The 22,681-nt window shown below is 36.4% G+C and overlaps 1 protein-coding gene across 5 annotated transcripts in view; it reads right to left on the reverse strand.

Annotated features, from left to right (window-relative positions):
- Positions 1-22,681, reverse strand: part of LOC115237928 (nephrin-like) — a 332,314-nt gene that overhangs the window by 13,450 nt on the left and 296,183 nt on the right. For all 5 annotated transcript variants that reach the window (XM_029811338.1, XM_029811347.1, XM_029811320.1 and 2 more), the window contains exons 4-14: positions 13,176-13,364; positions 9,623-9,802; positions 8,719-9,009; positions 7,180-7,479; positions 5,630-5,766; positions 4,786-4,939; positions 4,215-4,517; positions 3,202-3,480; positions 2,588-2,878; positions 1,674-1,852; positions 811-1,231 (exon numbers count right to left, since the gene is read on the reverse strand). In XM_029811338.1, the coding sequence (XP_029667198.1) occupies positions 811-1,231; positions 1,674-1,852; positions 2,588-2,878; positions 3,202-3,480; positions 4,215-4,517; positions 4,786-4,939; positions 5,630-5,766; positions 7,180-7,479; positions 8,719-9,009; positions 9,623-9,802; positions 13,176-13,364 (2,724 nt within the window). The remainder of the gene's footprint in view (positions 1-810; positions 1,232-1,673; positions 1,853-2,587; positions 2,879-3,201; positions 3,481-4,214; positions 4,518-4,785; positions 4,940-5,629; positions 5,767-7,179; positions 7,480-8,718; positions 9,010-9,622; positions 9,803-13,175; positions 13,365-22,681) is intronic.

Below are 22,681 nucleotides of genomic sequence, written 5' to 3' on the forward strand. Positions count from 1 at the left end.
TTTTCTTCTGTATTCATTAAACTAGCCTTAACAACGTCAATTGCGCGAATAATTTGCGATAATTCATGCTTTTTAACTTTCCAATTTTTTTGCTGAGCTTGTAATTCGTATAACATAGTTAGAGGCATTTAAAAAAATACTATCAGAAAAATTTCAGAGCTAAAGTGACATCGAATTGTTATGATCGTCTAGGATGTATGAATCATGCTGAAAATTATTATATTACGTATGATAATTATGAAATGGTAATTTTCGTAAAATGCACATTACATAATGTCTAATGTATTTTATGGTAACTAACCCATGATATAGATGCCATGCGAACATTCATGAGACACACTAAACGATCAACCTAATTACTGAGTATGATTAATTATGTGGATGCGGAGCAATCACGTTTAATTATGTTCCGATGATCTGCATAATGATTTAGCAAGCTGTTATTTTCCGCCAACACGAATAACAATGTACTATCTATCTAACGCAAATACTTGGCTTGTGAGGGAAAATTGCTAATAATTATCATTTAACAGCGAGTCGAAGCGATTTCTATAATTTTACCATACCATTGACTATACTAAATCACATTTATATAAACAAATCTTGTAGTTTACCACAACGAAATTGTACCAAATATTCCAGCACTATTTACGCGACTTTGCTATACTTATATAATATACTATCTATATATATATATATATATAAATATATATATATAATACAATAACATTAAGCTTTTCTACGCAAGACCTTTTCTTTTTGAATAAGAAAGCGTAAAAGAGAAAACTACGGTATTTGTCTACTACTTACGAAGTGTCTGGACTTTAAGGAGATCCGGCAAAAAGCCGCTGTCTCCCTTCTCGTTGATTGCCTTCACGCTAAACACATAAGAAGTCCCGAGCGACAAGCCGGATATAGTGGCTTTATATTCACCAGGCGAGACGTCCAGGTAATGATAGCGATCCTCATAATCCAACGCCTGTCGCCACCGTATCTGGTGGGACGTCGGCAAGCCGCCGTCAAAACCGCGCTTCCAAATCAACGTGACCGCGTCGTGCGTGACGTTATAGATCTCTAAGTCGCTCGGCTTGTCCGGCGGTGACGTGACGTCCAAGTGTATTTCATCCAAGGACTGTCCCATTTTATTCTGAGCACGACACTCGTATTTTCCATAGTCCTGTGACGTCACGTGATAAATGGTCAACGTTGTTTCCGAATAGAGCTCGGATAGCTGCGAGAAATATAAGAAGGGATAAGAGATACATTTACATTTTATTAAAAATAAATATAATTAAATATTATTGAAAGATCAAATATTATTGAAAGAAGGATCTGAATTCTTTAAATTATTTAGTCGTTATATAAAAGATTAGAGGTATAACTTTCAAGTATATAGGTTTTCTATTTGCGATTCTCTTAGCAGAAAAATTTTAATTAGATATCCTTTCTGATTACAACCTTACAACTTCTGAATTTTCAACGGTAAATATCTTCTTAACTACGTTCAACATGAAAATTCTATCAAAGTGAGATTCGCGCGGAGTTAAACGAAGAATAAGATTTACAATACGCAGTACAATACTGGTGCTTCGGTCAAACAACGCTCTAAAGAAGATATACTGGTAAAGGAAGTTGTTATTTAAGAGATAAGTACGTCTTATAAAGTGACTTACATCGCTGTGAGTGATACTGTATTTATTCTCAGTTGCGTTCGGCAATAAAGTTTTCCCATTGAAGATCCAAGTGAAACGCGGCAATGGAGATCCTCGCGCTTTGCAGAACAATTGGACGTTTATTCCTTTGTTCGCTGCTGCCTTTCGCGTCAGCGGGGTGTTTGTCATTTCCGGTTTAACTGCGCATAAAAAGTACCAGTAAATTTCTTTATTACACTCTGCTTTTCGATACGTGAAACGTATCCAGGATATATTTCACGATGTTTCATGTATTTTACGCGATTTCTATGTTCCGAAAAAATTCCTTTTATTATAAGAGTTTATAAGAGTTATAAAAACACGGTGAAATTCTTGCGGCAATTGTTGCATCAACAGTATAATTTCTATGTTACTAATCAATTAATTATTGATCAAGTATAATTATTGCAACTATTAATGTATATACATATAACGTATATATAATATTATTATGACACAATAACATTTAATTATTAATATCAATAATATTAATTGGAATTACTTTTCGATGACTTAATAATTGTTTAATCTGCAAGTACCAAGAGTAAATGAATATATCAATAATTAATATTATTAATCCATCCAATAATGTGTGATTCTCGATTTGGTTTTTTATTTCAAGCTCATTTACGCGTTAAATATATTGCTCGCTCCTATTTCTTTTTTCTGAAAATATGATTAATTTTTGTAGCAATTAAGCTGTGTGGTCACCATTGTTAGAGATGACATTAAATCCAAACGATACATGGTAAAATTAAATTACCATGCGCTATACGATCATTAAATTCTGATGATTTCGACCAATTTTTATTTTTCGCTCGTTTAATTGTACCTCTTTATTTAAAATTCGATAGTATAATTAAATAATCGAAATATAAAAATCTTTTTCTACGTACAATTCGTAATAAATAGAATAGGATCCGATGTTGCGTTGCCGATGATGTTGTTGACTTTGCACCGATACTCGCCGACGTCTTCCTGGCTAGGATATTCTATGTGAAGATACGACGTCCGATTAACAAAGGACGTCGAATAACGTCCCGGTAATTCGGGATTCGATCCTACTTTTTGCCACGTGACGTACTCGTCGCCGATCGGGCTACCATCGACTTCGCAAAACAGTTTCGCCTCGACACCCGGTGGATAAACTATCCCCGATGACGAGGTGCGTTTGATTTTCGCCGGGTCTGCGGGATCACAAAAGCGAAACGATGAATTGTGTGATTTGCGTATTAGCGAGAGCAAATTTGTGTATTAAAATAGAAAAATTATTGAGTATCTAAAAAAATCATGATAGAAGATATAAAAGAGATTAGAAATATTAAATTGAAATTATAACAAATTGGGCAAAAAGAAAATCAAAGCAAACAAATTTTTTCGATAAACTTTAAAAATCATCGACAATTTTACGAAAAACTAAATATTATTGATTTTTTTTCTAATGCGTTAATTCGAAATTTAATTGTACATTTTCATCGCGCGATAAAAGAAAATTATCCTTTACACTTACACTGCACGGTGAGATTTAGCTGATAAAAAGTAGTTCCTTCCTTGTTCAGCGCTTCGCATATATACGTGCCGGCATCGTGACGATCCAATCTCGTGATATTTAACGTGGAACCGTGGGCGGCTATTCTCTTACCGCTACTGCTACCCAGCGGCAGACCGTCCCTTGTCCACGTGTACTCCGTCGTGTTGGGATTGCCTCTTGCCGATACGGAAATGACGAAAGGCTCTCCTTCCAGACCGGTTAGTTCGTAAGGATCTAACGGCGAGAATATCGGCTTGTCTAAAAAGAATACAAGTATATGTTAAAAATAGTATCACTTCAAATCGCGAGATGTAGGTTTAATATCATCTTCAAAAGCATACATTATCATGGAAATATAAATAAATTTTTCGCTATTTGATAAAACTAATTTCACTGAATATAATTCTTTATTATCGCTCATATAATTGCGTAATAATTTAACAAATTGATATAGACTCTTTTTGTATATTAGATTTATTTAGAGTATGTAAAACACACCACAGAGTTATGAGCTTAAAAAATGCGAAAAAGATGCGTTTTTCATATTTTTTAAATATATATCCTCCTATATTTAATATTTAATATAAATTAATATGAAAAATATTTTGGTACGTTATATGTATCATGTATTTGTATTTTATCTTTTACATGTGCAAAAATGAACATGGTAATTAATTCTTTGTCTATCAATAATTCCGCATTTCTTTTTCAATTTATTCGCATTCCAATTTATAGTAATGTTATATCGTACGCGCGCGGGAGTATATGTTATCGCAATAGCGAGATATTTTTGTAGCGAAAAATGCCAGAAATTTACACCGATATGATCTGGAGAGAGATATCAGGAGTTATATACTATCATACATTCGCGCTCTGGTGCGGAGATTTCCGGGTTGAATGTTCTTATCGAGCATACGTGCGTGCTGATCTCTTCGCAGGGTATATAGATTATACGTCGTTTAAGAGCAACCTATACTTGGATCTACACTTACATAGCACGTCCAGAGTCGTCGCGTCGTGGACAGATCTCCCCAATTCGGTGTTTTTCGCCTCGCATGTGTACACTTCACCGTTCATGTCCTCGGTTAAGTCCAGCGCGAGCTCGACAGACGACAGGTAGCCGCCGTGTAATCCGGACTTGGTGCTGTTCCTGGTGCCGGTCACCGGTATCCCGTTCTTCCACCACGACATTTCGGCAGCGGGATTGCTGCTGCTCGACTCGCAGATTATACGTCCCTCCTGGCCGGCGTGAAAGTCCTGGGGCTCGCGGTTAATCTTTACCCTCTCGGGCGGGACTAGAGATGGGAAAAAGTGGACGGCAGTCCGCCGTTAAAAATATCGCTCTAGCACTGCGACGAGATTCTTGCGAGATTCGTGGTGGAGAAAAGAAAGTAATAATATCGTCGTTTAATCATCTTTAATCGCGCTATCTTTTCTTATCGAAAAAAAAAACAAAAAAACTTAACATCGCTCCTTCTATCTAAACGAATTAATTTGAAAAAATATACGGAGAGAGAGTAAAATTTTGATAATAAATATGAATAAGAGTGAGTTATGTCTTACAATGGACTTTTAGCACGAGAACTTTCAGCAGGGGGATCTCGGTGGCGGAATTCGTCGCCTCGCATCGCACGTGAGCGTTGTTGTCGGATGCGTTGACGAGTATCGCCAACTCGCTGGAGACAGCGTGATTTCGCTGTCTTATTATACCAGGTACCTGTTATGTAATAAGATATTAATACAGCGATCTTACGCAGTGGCGTAAATCTTAAAATATTCAGAGGCGTAAATTGATGTTGAGCCCCATTGTCTTCAGAGAGTTTTCACACACAAAAATTAAGAAGATTCAAGAGTAAAAGAACGAGTCAAAATTCATAATTCATAAGAAATTTTTAAAATATTAAGTCGCAACTAAAATGGATAATTCTTATGAATTGTGAATTACTCAATTTTCACCCCCTTTGGAATCCTTTATATAAAATTTTTACTCGAAGAAGTTGCAAAGGGAGTCAACGTCGTTGCTGTTAATAATTGTTAAATTATAAAAAGTGAAAGAGGTGAGTTTTATACTTTGGGATTATCTGTACAAAATGCTACTAAAAATTTCAAGTCAAGGAAGCAAACTTCTTCAACAAGTTTAATCTTTAGATGTATAAGATAGTTTTTTCGACAATGTTAAAATATTGTCAATTCCAAAAAGACTTGAGAAATTTATTCTGTGGGTTTAAATAATTAATCATGTGACAAGATTAATAATTACTGCATATCATTTTATTTTTTCGGTAATTAATTAAATTTGTGGGTTGAGAGCAGAGGGTGTACTCTACATTTTTGCATCTTATGCCTTTTGAGTCTGTGTATAATTTGCAAACTACCTACGACGAACATGTCGCTCGATTTCACGTACCTTGCGGTCGTTCTTGTACCATGTTAACGTGGCCAATGGATTACCCGACGTGGCGATGCACATGAGCTTCAGCACCGTCCCGGCGACTATCGTCGTACTCTCATCGTATCCGGTGACAGTTAGTTTTGAAGGAGGATCTACAAAATTCGATAAATTCGATAAGTTCGACAAATTAGAACCATTCAAATATTTTGTATGTGTACGCCATCTTTTATATATATGATATATATACACACATATTTTCTATCACATCCCCGCGTAGTTTAATAAAATGTATACCTCTATTAAAAACAAAAATGCATAGACGAATAGGAAAAAGATCTATGTAATAAATTTGTGTCATACGGATGTATAAAAAAAAAATCCGAAACTGTTCAACATTCAATGAAAGATTTACAGCAATTTATAACGATTATTTGTTAAATCCAGTTTTACATCACTAAACAAGAGTAGCATTCGTTATTAATCACGGATTGCCGGACGATATTATTGATTGGAGACCAACTAATTGTTTAGTATATTCAGATAGCGAGTAATTTTAATGCATGTAATTACAAGCTGAAAACGCAGTTGATTATACAAGGATTATTTATTTATGGCGGAAATTAATGTCGGTCGATTACGGTTGTATTATTGCGAGAGTATCATGTGCGCAACATGGTGCAATGTCGAATATGGTAAATGAATTCTAACCATTGGACTCACAAATGAGAGAGTGAGAGAGAGAAAGAGAGTGTGTGATCGTTTTGTGTATGCAAGTTTTGGAGTCCCGGCAGATCCCGGCAGATCCCGGCAATGCGGTCGATTAATTTGTCATCGCGTGTCATGAAGATGTCAGCATTATCGTTACACAATTTCCCCAAATATGTTACAAAAGTTAAAGGAGTTACAATGATATTTACAGTTATGACGTACTGTATACTTGAAAATATCTGCACGTTATAATATTCATTTCGGAGCGCTCATTATTTCTATTTTGAACGATGTATCTTAAATGATTTCTCTCTGATATATTTTCACATCAGAGCCGTATATCTATGATTGAACCGAAAATAATGAAAATAAAGATTTTTATAATAGCAATATTATTTTATATTTATATTTTAATTGAAACGCATGTTTTCACATTTATAGGTAAAAATATAAAATAGTGAAGCATTTTTTTTTTTTTTAAGAGAAAAAGATCTATGGTTAATTACTTTTATAAATGAAACTCCAGAGATATAAATAGCAAGTAAATAGCAGAGATATAAATTTTTGCTTTTCAATCTCTTAGTTTTATTTCTATTTTCAATAGAGATTTTCACTGCTACGTGTCCGTTGAAAAATTTAATATCGTCAATCGGCAATTGTGAAAAGTCTTCCCGGTAAAATGTCCTGCAACAGTTTCGGGACACCTGGTACGTTTCTTCGACGCGAAACGGAAATTAACTACAACTGCAATGTACCCGTCTCCGTATGTTGCACTACCGAGTGACCGATGAAATTGCGTGCGATAAAGGCAAGAAGAGGGTACACATATATATATGCGTGTATGTATGGAGACTCACATATTACGTTGATGGTATGCGTGCCGACCACGTTCTCTGTGAGTTTGACGTTGGAAGCGTGGCAGATGACGACGATGCTGCGGCTCTTGTGATTAATGCTGAACGTCACGTTCGAGCTGGTGATCCAGCCACCGTTCGGCGCCGGCTCTGTCTTCGAGGCGTTACTCTCGGAATTACGCCCGTCCACCGTCCACTTTATATCCGCGGGCGGATTCGAGTTCTCCGTCGTGCAAGTAATGAGTACTTGGTCGCCTGCCTTCGCTTCCGTCGGTCCGGTGATGAAGACCCCAGCGGGCGCGACTGCGGATCGTGAAAGACGTGAAAAAGCTCCACTCACCCGAGACGATGGTTTATAAAGCGGAAATAACAAATCGATAGGTATCAGTTCGTCGATTTGGAAGACGAACTAACGGCTAGATTCGGACGAAAAAAAATGTAAAAATGTGCATATGTACTAGTATAGCGGTCAAAGAGATACTAGGAGGAAAAAGCATCACATGAATTGTAAAATTTTCGCATTTAAGAATCTTGAGATTTTGCCAAGCAAATATCCTAAGCTGAAAATTATTGAATAACTTTTCGAAAACTGGTGTCTCTCGTTGTTATAAATTTTTAACGCCTTTTGGCAGCAAAGAATTTAGTAACAGGCTCTCTCTCCTTTTCTTTTATCGATAACTGCAACAGTGTCGACAAGCGTAACCTTTTACCCCAAGTGTATGCTAAGTCAGCTACTGGTATTTTGTAGTTTTATCCCATATATCACGCGCGAGCATAAAGTTAGTAAAATTTCAATTTAGGCAACGTGAACGCGGTTTCGGTGAAAATAGAGAAGCAGAATTATTTATGCGGCTGTTCCGTCAAGGCAAGAGATCGTCCATACGCCACGTTCACGCTTAGTTGTGCGCAATACTATGCCTTACGGTAAAGTAATGCTAAGTGCAACACAGACAGGCACCAGACGCGACATTAATATTCTAACATCTAAAATATATTTCAAGTATCACTCGCGAGAAATGTGCGTTGCCCGCAAATTCAGTTTAAAAAATTGAAATGTAGAATGAAATTTGTATATCTTTTCTTCTCTTCACTTTTATCTACTTTTTTGATTATATTCGCTGGTCCTTGAAAGCATTATCATTCAGTATAAGTTTGAAAATATCTCAACAGTAGATCAAATTGAAATATATTAATCCATATTAATAGATATATATATAAGAAATAAAAACTGGACCCGCAAAATCAGTTTAAAAAAATTGAAATTTTCAAAACATGGAACAAAATTTGTATTTTTTTCACTTTTATTTAATTTTCTGATTATATTTATCGCTAGTTCTTAAAATCACTGTCATTCAGTATAAGTTTCGAAAATATTACACGGTAGATCAAATTGAAGTATATTAATCCGAATTAATAGATATATATAAGAAATAAAAAATAATATAGATGACAAAAGATAGAAATGTATAGAGGGGAATTTTTTTTTCAAAATGCAATGTTAATTACCGCCCGAAATACTCGATAATTGCAATTGTCACTTACAAAGTACGGTGAGATCGACCTGCACCTTCATAGGCTGCACGCTCATGATATTGGAGACCTCGCACCTGTAGCGCGCCTTGTCATCTTCCGCCCGAGCTACGAACGACAGTACATTCTCACTAACACCATGCCCTCTGCGATGGGCCGCCGTCATCTTCTCGTCGTTCCTGTACCAAACGATCTCTGCCTGCGGATTTCCACCGCGCGATCGACACGCGAGCTCCACGTTTTGGCCGCGTTGTACGGTTTCGCCTTCGGTGTAGCCTTCTATGTACGGTGGACCGGGTGGATCTGCGGAGGATCGGACAAGATGCGTCGTTATACAAAGGCTTTGCGCGCTAATGAAACTTATTCGAAAGCTTATCCGGATAATCGTGACTGAGAGCTATACGAGCTCGAAGAATAACGATGTGCACGCGAAATTTAAGAGAAGATCTCTCTTTACAAATATGTAAATTTGCGTCGCTGCTTTTCAGGAGATTACACTGCGTTATTGTAATAAATTCAACATAACTTATTATACATTAATTTGGGTAATACTTGTGTGAAAATAATGTTACGTAGATTCGGATTAAGTAGATTGTATTATTTATAATTTGAGCAAACTATGTATTACTTTATCCTCTATAGTTATCTTATTCTCTTTTGTAAGTACATTTCAAGAGAAGCACTTTTCATCTGCATACAAATGAGGCCTACTAAATCTCCTGTATACAAATAAAATATCGCGAAGTTAAAGAAAAAAGGAGAAAATATATTTTTTTGTTCGTGAAAATTTTATTTAGAAATCCAATAGACTCGAGATTATAAATTAATATCGATTTATTTTTCGTAAAAATTTCGTAAAAATTCAATGTATAAACGGTCGCGCGAACATATGCATTTATGGCTCGGTCGTACTTACAGAAAACGGAGAGTGTAATGGTCGCCCGCATGGGCCTGTCTATGGGTATAGCTGGATGGCTGGCCTCGCAGGTGTAATCCATCCCATTATCGTCCGCCGTAGGCATGATGGTAATGGAACCGTGAGTGTCGTACTTGAGCAATTCCCTGGACGTCTCTCCGGGCTTGGTCGTCTCCTTGTCTGTAACATGGTCCGCGCAAATCGCGTAATAAATACTACCTGCCATCCACTTTTACTTTATAGCCACCAGAATTAGCCATTTTTATCTCTTTGATTATTGTTTGCTTTTTATATCAATCGTTCATCTCACAGACAAAGTAAGGAATTGTAATCAATTCCTCGTTGCCACCTATTCTTTTTTTCTTTTATCTGCAAAATCAATCGCTTTGTCAATTATTATTATTATCATCATTCTTTGATTATATTTATTTTCTCATATATTATCAGATAATTTCAAGATTGCAAAAAAGATATTACATCGACATTTTATTAATTTACTTTCAAGTGTCGTTACAAGAGATGCGAATTTCGCTGCAATTATATAATAATTTCTCATTTTGCAATTAATTATTTGTTTAATCAATTAGAAAATGTTCCTCTTTATAAATTTGTTTAAAGAAATATATTTGATTGCAACGCATAACTTCTTTATCGTCGAACTTTTTAAATTTTGTATTTAGATATCACAGAGTTTAATTAAATTCAGAAAAAAGAATTAGAATTATTTGTATATGTATATAAAAATATACAAGATGTCGAATTAATTCGAGACTCGCAGAGAAAGCAGAATTATTCATCATGCGGCACGCGGAGACACGTAATTTACATTAAAAGCCGAATACGCAACGTTATGAGAAGTACACATACGTTTTTTTTTTCGCGGTGCGCTCCTTTTTAAATCTCCGTTAAAAGCTCCGGGCGAGCTTTTACGCGAAAGCGCGACGCACGGCTCTTTATTCCGTCGCGTCACGCGGTCCACACAGTTTTCGGAGACGCGTCGGATACAAATGCTCCCGGCTGTCAACGGTGCCGTGGCTTGACTAGGATGCGTAGCAGTCGGGGAAGAAGAATTTGTTGTTAGAATGACGAGCGAGATTCAGCATCGTAATGCGCACAAAGGAAACGACGACGGTCGCGATTTATTTCCGAGCAAACTTGTGTCTCGTAGCTCCCGTAGCTGTTATTAGGTAACGCATCCAAGAGATTTATATCTAGCTGGCGCTAGAGAGAGAAAGAGAGAGAAAAATTCAGATGCATCTCTTGTTCCAATTTTTTTGCAAATTTGAAGTAACATTAGATGCAATATTAGATAAAATGTTAAATAATCCGCGCTTTTATTTGCCAATTTTTCCACTTAACTGTTAGTACTCTGAACTTATTGCTGTTATTGTTAAATAATCCCGTCGCGAAGAATTCCAATTTGTATGTATACATATATGGAAGGAAAAATTTTATATATTACGTATTTTATATAAGAATACGCAGCTCCCTATTCATATTTATAAAGAGGAGATAGATAGAGAGAAAAAGACGGTTCATATATTTTCATTATAATACTATAAAAAATTTTAATGTTTTCTTTTTTCACGATATATTACAAACACCGCGATAGAGAAATGATACATCGTACCGAAAGAAACGATATAAAAGAAACATGCAATGCAAAGTAATATTGAAATATTCATTTTATCTTTAATCAAATAATCCGCTAAATATGAAGCAACTTCATTTTAAATACCTACAAATTCATTTCGTCTGCTTATTTGTATTTTTCGATGATAGATTCAAGCTTCGCGATAATAAGAAAACGCGTGCTTTTATCTCTTCGTGCACTTTGCGTGCATGATAGACGAGCAGTTATACATTTATAAAACATACATCTGAATTTCTACAGTATATCGAAGCAGTCAAGTCTAATTTTAAATAATCCTTTTACGAGTATTTTCCAGATGGGCGATTGCAATTGGGCTTTTTATCAAATTTATTCTACAGCAATGCTAATACTTTTATATGTTTATCTTTACACACACAAAAATACATATACACATACAAAATATATGTATATATAAACCTATTTTTTATAAAAAATTATGGAATATTAATGGAAATATTAATAGTATTACATAAAAGGGCTTATGTGAATGTATTTCGTAAAATTAAGAGGCATCTTTTATTCTCTTCTCTTTTCCTCTCTAGATTAATTAATATTTAAATGACAAGAAAAATAATAATTTCTGCATTCATTAGATATCCATTCGTTCATCAGAGTAAGAGCCGAAATATCTTTGCATAATATATTACGCGGAAAACTTTCTTATTTGCTCAATTCTCACCCGCGAGTTTGTGTCGCAGAAATTTAGATGTATATACGAACCGCTTTTAATTTTACTTATCAACGCGTTTCATTAGAATATATTTTAGTTCTGCTCTCTCTTTTCCGGGTGACGCAATCGTTTGATGCCTCGTCGAGTCGTCTCCGGCCGAATGTAAAAACGCAAGCGGTGGGCGCGAGCGCGAGACACGAACGTCAATTTCGGTAGTTGGAGCGCGGCCAGAATTGTGTGTCACGGGATCGATCGAAGATGCTCTTGGCAACTGGAAGCAGCGTTAGAAAGGGAGGCGTCTCGACACCCATCCCTTCAATCTTTTTACTTGCTATACTTTTACGAGCGCGACGCGGTAAGCACTTTGGAAAAAAAAAAAACGGCCTCTGGCGAAATTCAAGATTATTCGTCTTCTCAACATCGTGTTGAGATAAGCGACTGCACTATATTCGCAGTATTTAAATTATTATATCTCTCTGTATATATTTTTTAGAGTTACGGAAGATCTTCTATATAATTTATAATCTAATTTATTCGTTTTATATAGAAGATAACGCAGAGAAAAAGATATTTTCTTATTTAATTTATCTTCTACGAAGATAAATAAGAAATGATAAAAAAAACTACGCGTTTAGTGTCCACTTAACATATTCCATTCTTTATAATATATAATCTATATGTCCCTAAATGAATATATCATCCGATATGACAAATGTGAACTGGAATTGCAACCTATTAATCTACTAACATTAAGATATAACGACGTTGACTCATCTATTGATAACTGCTATCGCTCCTCTTATATTATTAAATATTGATTATTAGTAAAGAATTTAATCTACTTGTTTAATATTTACATTTTGTGATATAACATATTTATAATAATTTCCATACAAAATTTTCAGTAAATAACACAAAAAGAAACATAATTAACATATGTTACATATTAAATACGTGACAAGATAAAAAGGGCTAATTCAAAAAAGGATATTAAAAAATTTTTTTCACCCACTAAAACTTGTTTTTACGCTATTGTGAGCGTTATTTATTATTCCGATCGAAATTTAATTAGGCGATACCGCGTTATTAGAGCAGAATCTGTGCTTATCTACACGCGTATAGTGCGACGCGCTTATTTGATCCTTGTCGCGTAATAACCATGATATATTCATTCGTACGCGGTATTATCGTAATTGAATATCAATGCGCGTAACAAGATAGCTACTTACCACCCTGGATGGAAATTGCGGAGATACTGGTGTCGCCGCCCTTGATCTGCACATTTCCGCGATACCAGATGATCGAGGCGGCCGGCTTAGCCGATCTGACGATGCAGTCTAATCGCCGCGACTCTCCTACCTTCACCTCAATTATCCGTTTGTTTGGATGACTGCTGATCTCTACCTTTCGCGGTGGCGCTGGAAAGAGAAAATATCATAAAACGTTATACCATCAAATTTTCAGAATTTTTACATGGTGATTTTAATGCACAGAGGAAGAAAAATATAAACGTCAAAACATTGCTCGCACAATTACGACAGCTACGTTTCTGTTATACATATACATATTTTGATGATTTAAAAAGTGCGATAATTCCACTAACTTTATATACAGAGCTTTTCCGACTTACAGTCAGTGATCGTAAGTATTGTATATTCTACGTACGCAGCCAGTCTGCAATCGATTTTCTTTCTTGGTGAATCGAACGTCTCTGAGTTTTATGTTTTAAAATATTAAATATTAAATATCTCAGTGTATAACTATAATCTTAAATTAAAAGACTTTACTCAAGCCCACTGAAAGTTAATTAAGAAATAGAACCCTCTTATCTATTTAGCAGGCTTGTGAATCTTGTTTTTCGGAAGTTTATTTTCGCTCGCTCAAAAACTGTGCTTCACATTTTATATGTATTATATATATACGCGGGACCGAATATATATTATATTATTTTTAAATATCTAATATAGCAGACTGAAATTTTCCGCGACAATCTTGTTATGACCCGGCGGGGTCGTCAACACACGGTAATCATGTTGTCATTAATTTTGCACGGTTGTATCCGGTTAAGCGTGACGCGGGTGGTGGTTTAAAAACAAAACTGTAAGCGCTGCGCGCCGCTAAATCGTCGTTTCGAATAAATCGCGCATATACATAGATTTTCGGACATTTTGGGTGATAAACGACGCAATCTGCTGATTTCGAACGATCCGCGTTCGCTCTTGTTTTATAGCGCCCGCTTTTCGCGTACCAATCTCTCTCTCTCTCTCTTTCTCTCGCTTCTCATCCATGAGTTAATTTAATGTCAGAATAGCGTGCGCGATTTATTGCCAGATTCTATTAAGCGCATATAGAAAATCGTGCTCGTCGGCGCAATAATTATATACGTGGCGTGGCACTATATGCGTAAATGCATAATCGCATTTAACTTGATCGAATTGCTTCCACTTAGGCGAAATAACTCGCATGGAGAAAATGTGACCATCCAGAAAGTGTACGCAGATTCTGCGGGATAAGGATATAATAGACGATAATGATATCACAAAAAAAGATAGACATCCTATTCTTCGATAATTAAATTTTTATTTTAGATTGCAATTATATAAAAATATATACCTATCATCATTATTTATTTAAAAAATTATCTTCTTTATTATAATTTTGTTTAAGGAAACGTTTAATAATATCTTGGGACGAATATCATGTATAATTTTCTTTTTGTAAAGAGATTCAAAAAATAGATAGTAAAAGTATTGTGCAAATTTGTTTAAATTGTGATTAAATGTGATTGCGTATATTTTTCGGTGAGATTTGATAGAGTGAGGTTTTAAACGCGAAAACTAAAAAGTGAAAAGATTCATTGAGACAGTCACACAATTGAACCATTGATTCGAGTTTAATGATTATACTATTGACCTTTATTTTTGTCGTCGACAATACAATCTTTTTTTTTTTTTAGATTTATTACGATCCCATTACAAATTAAAAAGCCGTCATTGAAATATGTTATCGAAGAATACTTGTGTATCCCATTCAGCCATTCGTATTCGATCGTTCGACAATGTATCAATTCGCTATTGATACGGCTGAATGCAATACGTATTTCGTATATTCAATAAATAAAATCTGCATTATGAAACTGCTGTTCCTGTAGAACTTTATATTTAATAACATTTTATTCGGCATCGCGCACTTTATATCAAATAATTCCAGAAATTCCAGGATCCGAATATATAAAACGATTATTTTTTTAAAAATTTCACATTGCATAGACATTTCAACAATACGTTGTATATAATATGCGCTATACATGTAATTATAAAAGTGTAACGAAGAAAAATTGACAGCAATTTAATTATTAGAAAATGGAAAGAATTTTATTCTTGAAAATTGGCATAGATTTAATCGGGAAAAGTTGACAAAAGTTTAATCGGTATAAATCGAAGAAGAAATAGAGATTTAACACACTACATATTCTCTATTTAACACACTACATATTCTCACAGTCTCTCTATAGTGTGAAAAATTTCAAACTTTTGCGAGAGATGACAGAAATGCTGCTTGCTCTCTCTGTGAAAAACTCACTCGAACAACGCGGTCGTTTGTGTAAAGGAAGAGACCCTTGATCGAAGGCCAAACACATTTATGCGCGAGCGGTTCCATTTTTACGGTACGATTCGCTACGTAAAAGACACTTTACGTAGCCGAACGACAATGATGACGACGACGACGCCGACGACGACGACAACGAAGGGAAAGGGAAGAGAAAAAGGGCGCTGGTTACCCGGTCGCTCTGCTGTCTGCCTTTTCGAGTTTATATTGGCAGTCGCTCGAAAATCCTCCGGGGGATGCACGCGCCGAGCTACTTTACCGCGTTACTTCCGGAAGCCACTTCGTCACCGCCGGACCTCCGATATAGCGCGTCGGTCGACGCGCAGTACCGGAGTCTCAGGACCCATTACCGATCCGAGATAAATTTTCTCGCTTCGATATTCCCCCCGGGCGCATTCGAGGGGGTCGCGTTCGTCTTCGGACGGCGAGTGTATTCCGCTACGATGCACCGGCGCCGATATAAAGCACCCGCAGAGACAAACGCAGTAGAGGTAATGGTCGTTACGCGTGCATTTCCTGACGGCGGTAACTGGGAACATTGTCGTGGAACTTTTCTCTCTTTCTCTCTCTCTTCCTCTCTATCTGTATCTTATTGTTGAGAGAAATTGCTCGCGATGCTGCTTTTAACACTTAAATGTACTGTGTATCGTACAAGTACGTTTTTCATACGCGAATTTCAGTCGCTTTCCAAAGATGTTCTCAAAAATTAATTTTTTATAACGATTTAATAATAATTTTCGATAAAAAAAGAATGCCGTTATTTTTGTGTCAACCGACATATATAGCGCGCACGTATAACATACACACATTATTTTTTTAAATTTTCATGCGAAAAAAAGTATCGAAATTTTTTAATTACATAATGAAAAATAATTAAGATTACTTTTTTTAAATAAAATTTTTTAAAAATATTTCTTTGTGTTTTATTGTTTTTTTATATACTTACATTTTATATTTTTACTTTTATGTTTTTGGATTCTTCTTCCGTGAAAAGAATGCAAAGTATTTTTCCTCATACATGTATATCGCGTATGGAATGTCTTTTCAGTTATAAAATTCCCCCGATAACTTTTGCGTTGAGTTGATATCGCAAGTTTTTAATTTTTAATATTGCATATCTTGCACGATATTGAGCCCGAGATAGTTAAATCTTGGTTGGAATAAAGAAAAAGCAATTACTATTGATATGCGGAATAAAACGCTATTACTGTAATAGCGCTGATGAGCTGAATTAAATTCAAATTAGAGTGCTAAAGAGAGCGCGACAGTTAACGCACCTAACGTGTTATCTTCGATATAAACCGATCTTGGGAAATGTGCATCGCAGCATAAATGATCCCTCATTTCTAATAAAAAAACTTGTAGATATTCACTTTTGGTTATAGTTTATGGTGTTGAACAAAATGAGAATGTATTTATTGATAAATATCGGACGAGTACTATTAACGCCGATAATTAGCAATCGTTTACGTCACTTTTGACGCAAATCGCGAATCATCCTTGAGAAGATTATAAAGATTAGCATGAAAATTCCAGAGATTCTCAGTTCATGTCATAAATAATCTCTTATATATCCGGTCTTGGCATCTAGTTCAAGCAGGAAAATGCAAGACGTTAAAATGTAATTACTCTCATTTATGAATTACGATCGCGAAACAACATATAATGCAAGAACATAAATCAAGCTATTAAGTTTTTTATGCATAAAACAGGATCTTTTGAACTCTTGCGTAAAATTGTCTCGACAGAATATTATAGTTCATTGTATTTAATATATATTTTAATATATATTTTATCGATATACATACATATATTGTCAACAGTATATCGCATTGTGTATTTACATATGTAACAAGAAAATGTCGAATTTATAATCACATTTAAAAGAATTGTATTGTCAACTTCGTCTATTCTAGCAATTTTGACTATATATCTGTTATAAAATCGAAATTGTAAAACTACAATGTGAAAAATCAAATATAGTTTCTGTGCATGCGGAGTTTGTTTTTAAATATTTAATCTATCGGAAATAGATTTTCGAAGTAACATTTATTTTTTATATTTACAATTACATTTATTTTTAAAACGCATTGAATTTTTCATTTTTATCGTACTTTACAATAGCAACTGCAATTAAATGTTACAGGCATATTAAATAAAACAATGGGAGAGAGAGAAAATATCCTAGAATAGTTAAGTCTTAAAAATATATAAAGTCATTGAAAGAGAATTATATATCGTAATGCTTTCCGGCGTCCGTTCCATCTCGTTTGAATCTCTCGAGATACGGCGTATAAAATAACAATCTCAGGAACAAAGATAGTAGCGCGTCGTAGAATAAAGATGCCAAACGGGGTGCAAAATAAAGACAAATGGAGACATCGTCCCCCTCCTCAGATAACATCGTCGTTACAAAGCGAGGAAGGGACGGGAAAGACGGCGTCAATTATTCGCTAAATGCTTATTTAGGCGCCGTCGCCGTCGGTCCCTCCACTCCATCTTCCATTTCATTTTCGCGTTTCTCTCATCCGGTTATCATCCCCCTCCCCCCGTTCCGTAGCATAGCGTGACACCCCTCTTGGTTCCTTATCTCCTGTGGGAGAAGTGTAATCGCGCGTCTCAGAGCGAAGGAGAGGCGTGAAAGTCGAAGGATTGTTCTAATTACATGAAAGGATAGGGATATACGGGGCAGGCGGGGGCGGGGAGATGAAGCGGGGAGGAAAGGATTATACAGTCGAAAATATTTTACGGAATCCCTCGAGCGAGTATCCCGACCCGAGCCGAGGAATTTATCCTCGCCTTTATGCACGAACGCGCCCTTCCTTCCTCGTAAGTGGATACGACCGGGATTTATAGGCTAATGATCGTTACGGCTTCCGATTGCACGCGTTTGCGCCCGTAATCGTCCTATGCCCTTCGAGAAGCGCACGCTAATGTTTCGTCCAGAGAGATTATTCGAGGAACAGGCTGACATCCGCTTTTGCCGTATATTCCGAATGGCAGATATGCATAATCGGGCATGGGCGTATGCCTCTTTGAAAGGCGCGAATAACGGTCCCTTTCGGGGCTGATAATTTTTCGAGAACATATCTCTGCGAGGTGATCATTGATTATAATCAAGTGGGAATTGAATTTAGAGAATATACGCGACTTTAAAATTGAATATATTAATAAATATTTTTTAAATAAATATTTCTAATATCACTTGCAATATTTGTTCACATATTAGTTATCTTTTTTATTTTTCTTTTTTTTTACACACAGAGAGCATATAATAATTTAAGCTAGTTTTTTTATGAACACTCCTGCAAAGAGATTTTAATGAATAAAATTGGATCCGCATGCGCTCCGGGAGAGATTGGATCGGCAAGTAGTAAAGACATCTGATCTGTGAATCTGGGGAAATTGCTCGTAGAAAACTCATGCGTAGACGTAATCGCTGCGGCTTGCGCGGAAGTATCGCATTACGATTTATACGTCGTGCTTCGTTTTACAGTCATTAGTTCGAGTTAATAGGCACTGTACTCACACGCCACTGCAATGTACGAGCGCTTATTTCTCTCGACTAATCGATAGCCGATGACACGTTGTGTGTACATCAACGCTATCCAATGTGTATGCGATCTGTCTTTCGGTCGTTATTCAACGCATCTTCATAAAGTGAATGACAACGGATCTATCTTTTAATTGAAATGTAAAAGTAACAAATCTGCGTCTTTTAATTTTATTACTAATAGCATCTGTACATATTATATATTTAATTCTAATAGTATATGTTGCAGAAAGAACATGATATTTTTATTTTTTATAGGATAATAAAGTGGCGAAGAATTGAAAAAAACCTGTATATGGGGTGAGTCAAATTGAGTGTGTAATCTTCATTATTTAGTTAATATCAACTGAGGTTAATAAATGTGTAGCATTTGAAAATAAACAATAAAAAATGTCAATGAATAAAAACAGTGTGTCATAGTACACATCCTTTATAATATGTGCGTATATAAAGCTTTTTATTTATTTACGTATAATTAAATTAACAGAGAAAGAAAATATCCATAGCAACACAATGTCGCGTCATTTCTCCATTCTGTTGTGCAAATTTGTATATACTATAAAAATTCAGGTACAAGCACACACAATACATATTAAATGCAGAAATTTAACGTTTCTATGGACGCGTTTATAAAATTTCCGTGATATTCAAATGGAAAAACGGCAACGCGCGGCATGCATACATACCGCAGCGAGTAACGTTCAAAAGGCGAAACCTGAAAAAGTCTAAAGTTTCGCCGAGGAAAATCTCGTACCGCGCGACCATTATCTACTTCGCTTATTTTCATACTAGTCCCAGAAGTGGAGACTGTGATACATCTGCTGCGACGCGATATGTGCATCATATAATATATTTTTATATATCACGCGGAGATACATGAATCCAACGCGTCGTTTTCTTCTGTCTTTATCAACACGGGCAGCTTTTAAATTCTCAAAAGCGTGATATTTCCCTGCCTTTTTACATATTTCTTCGTTATTAAATTAAACTAAAAAAATGCATTTTTTAACCCAAGAATAACAATAAAATTCTTCTTATTCCCTAACGCATTTCTCGCGTAATTTAACAACATTTTCTTCAAAAGGGTCTCTTTCACGTCTTTTTTTATATTTCATATTTCTACTTTTTTATATATCTTTTTTATGCTTCCTTCTCACTTTATGTTTCCCCTCCCCCTTCATGCTTACATTTATATGCATATTCCATTTGGGAAAGGTAAACGATGTTTTCATTACGCGAAGTCAATTTGAGGGATTCGATGGACTTCTTTGTAACGAGCTTTTGCTTGTCGCGTATCCGTTCGTCGCTTGTTTCGCGATAAATCGCACCCGCACTTAGCGGCAATTGGATTCTAAGTCGCGTGGATGCGGGCAACCTGATAGACCGATAAAGCCCTCCATCCTTTTTACGCGAAATCGAACGGGTGGCGGCGGGTTTATCGGTCCCCGGTGGCCACATTGAGGAACGGCGGGTCTTTTCGACATTCTCTTTCTCTTTTTTTTCCTTCTTTCCTCCCGGACGTAAGCGTGAGTTCCGGTTTGACTCGTCATGAAATTCCCATGGGACGCTGCTATTTAATTTAATGGTACGGTGTAGTCCATTCTTTCTTCGGGATCTTCGCGACTCGGGGGAAGCAAAGAAAATGGAGAAAGAAATGTTCAGCGTGAACAAATGTTAGGAACATTTCCAATCAATCGCACCAATCCGTAAATTACCTTGTAACGAGCGTAATTAAAAAAGCTGTTGAAAATGCGTGTCTGTGTTATTTCGAATAATAATGGATGAGAATATAGTTTGGCGAGTCAAGAGTAATCTAATTCGATGTTTTCTCTCGTATCTCTTTCGCGGGAAGCCAGGTTTTCGATACGTAATGCAATTCGATTTCCGTCTCATACAAAGCTTGGTAATGGACTCGGTGAAAATTAAAAATACGTTATGAATATTTCAATGGTTGATTGCGACAACATGGGGAATATCATCTCGCCTAAAATACACGATTAAATTTTTAGAATATCATTGTAAACATATTAAGAATTTTATTATAATATTTTTTTTATATATTTGGTTATATACGATGTGCCAATGAAATAAGTAACATCAATTTTATGATTATTTTATCATCTTCAAATGACTATTTGCTTCGTCGTTGAGAATTATACATTGTCGCATTTTTTTACCTCGATTTACTCGAGTTACATTTGCGAAATCGGAGATATTGACATTCGTGTGTCCGCAATCATTTTCGAATTCATGACACGAGAGGACAAACAATTATTAGAGAGAACGATGAATTCGCAGTTTGCCGTAGTCTGGAAATGGACTTACCCTCCTTTGAAGATGCTGTCACATTATACGACATCCGGACTATCCTCTCTCACCGGACGTAAAGTAATCGGGAATCTCGTTTTTGGACCGAGTCCGTACCGGGCGGCGTCCGATCTCAAAACATCCATTTTACATTTTCCGGAGCAGTGGGTCGGAAGGACGCCGCCAATATGCCCGGAACTGGGTCGATGGATGGATCGCAGTCGCGTCGGTGAACAAGGACGGAGAAACGGGATACGACCGAGACAGAGAAAGAGAGAGAGGGAGAGAGGGGAGGAGAAGGGAAGTGGGAGAGAAAGGATAGACGTTCGAGCTGGGGTCGATTGTTAATTCGCTCGCGTTGGTTTGTCATGGCGTTGTATCATTCATGTCTATATATGTGCTTTGCAAGGAGCAACAATGCGTAAAGAGAGAGAAAGAGAAATAGAGAGAGAGAGAGAGAGGAGGGAGGCGCTAGGAGGGCAGATGGCGGGTGACAGTTCCGGGGTTTAGTGATAATTGAATGAACCGGCATTGTATCAGTGCGGGATTTCGTGCGGCATCGACCACCCTGCCTGTCTACCATGCCCTGCCCTGCCCCACCATGGCTTTGCCATACATTGGAATTCGCAAACGCAAACGCGCATTGACCCGCGTCGCAAAAGAAACAAACAAAAAAAAAAAATAGAGAAAAAAGCTAGAGAGGGGAGCTTCGAGGCTGGCCGGCATCAACGTTGATTAACGTTGTGCTTAACCTTCCTATTTTATGTATACTGGTTGTCCGACTGATTCACTTTTATTTCCTCCAACACAATGTGCGAAGCGTATATTGAAAAAGAAGATCTACTCTCATGGCGCGTCGAGGACGATTTGAAGCAAGGAAAGCGTATAATCCGTTTCGCGGAAAAATACCACTCGCGAATGAATGAAAGCTGTTAACGCGTCGCTTGAATTATTGTTACAAATATCTATGGTGAAAATTTCGGGTACAATGAGTTACAAAGTAATCATGTAATTTAGATGGCGCGAATGACACGTTATCATAATTTTGATTTATCGTAGCAAATTTGCTTTATCACCGTGTGTCTCTGACTTCTTTTACTCGCGTTTATCGTCATTCGTGCTGCAGTGGATCGTATTTTATTGCCTTTAAAGGGAAGGTCGTTTCGAATTACGGCGTTACAGGACTGCGCAATAACCGCGTCTACGATCCAACATTAAAATGACATTTTCATGATAAACGGTGTAATATCTACGACGCTCTGTTTA

This window comes from Formica exsecta, unplaced genomic scaffold (assembly GCF_003651465.1).
Source record: "Formica exsecta isolate Colony F162 unplaced genomic scaffold, ASM365146v1 scaffold115, whole genome shotgun sequence".
In the NCBI taxonomy this organism is placed as follows: Eukaryota; Metazoa; Arthropoda; class Insecta; order Hymenoptera; family Formicidae; genus Formica; species Formica exsecta.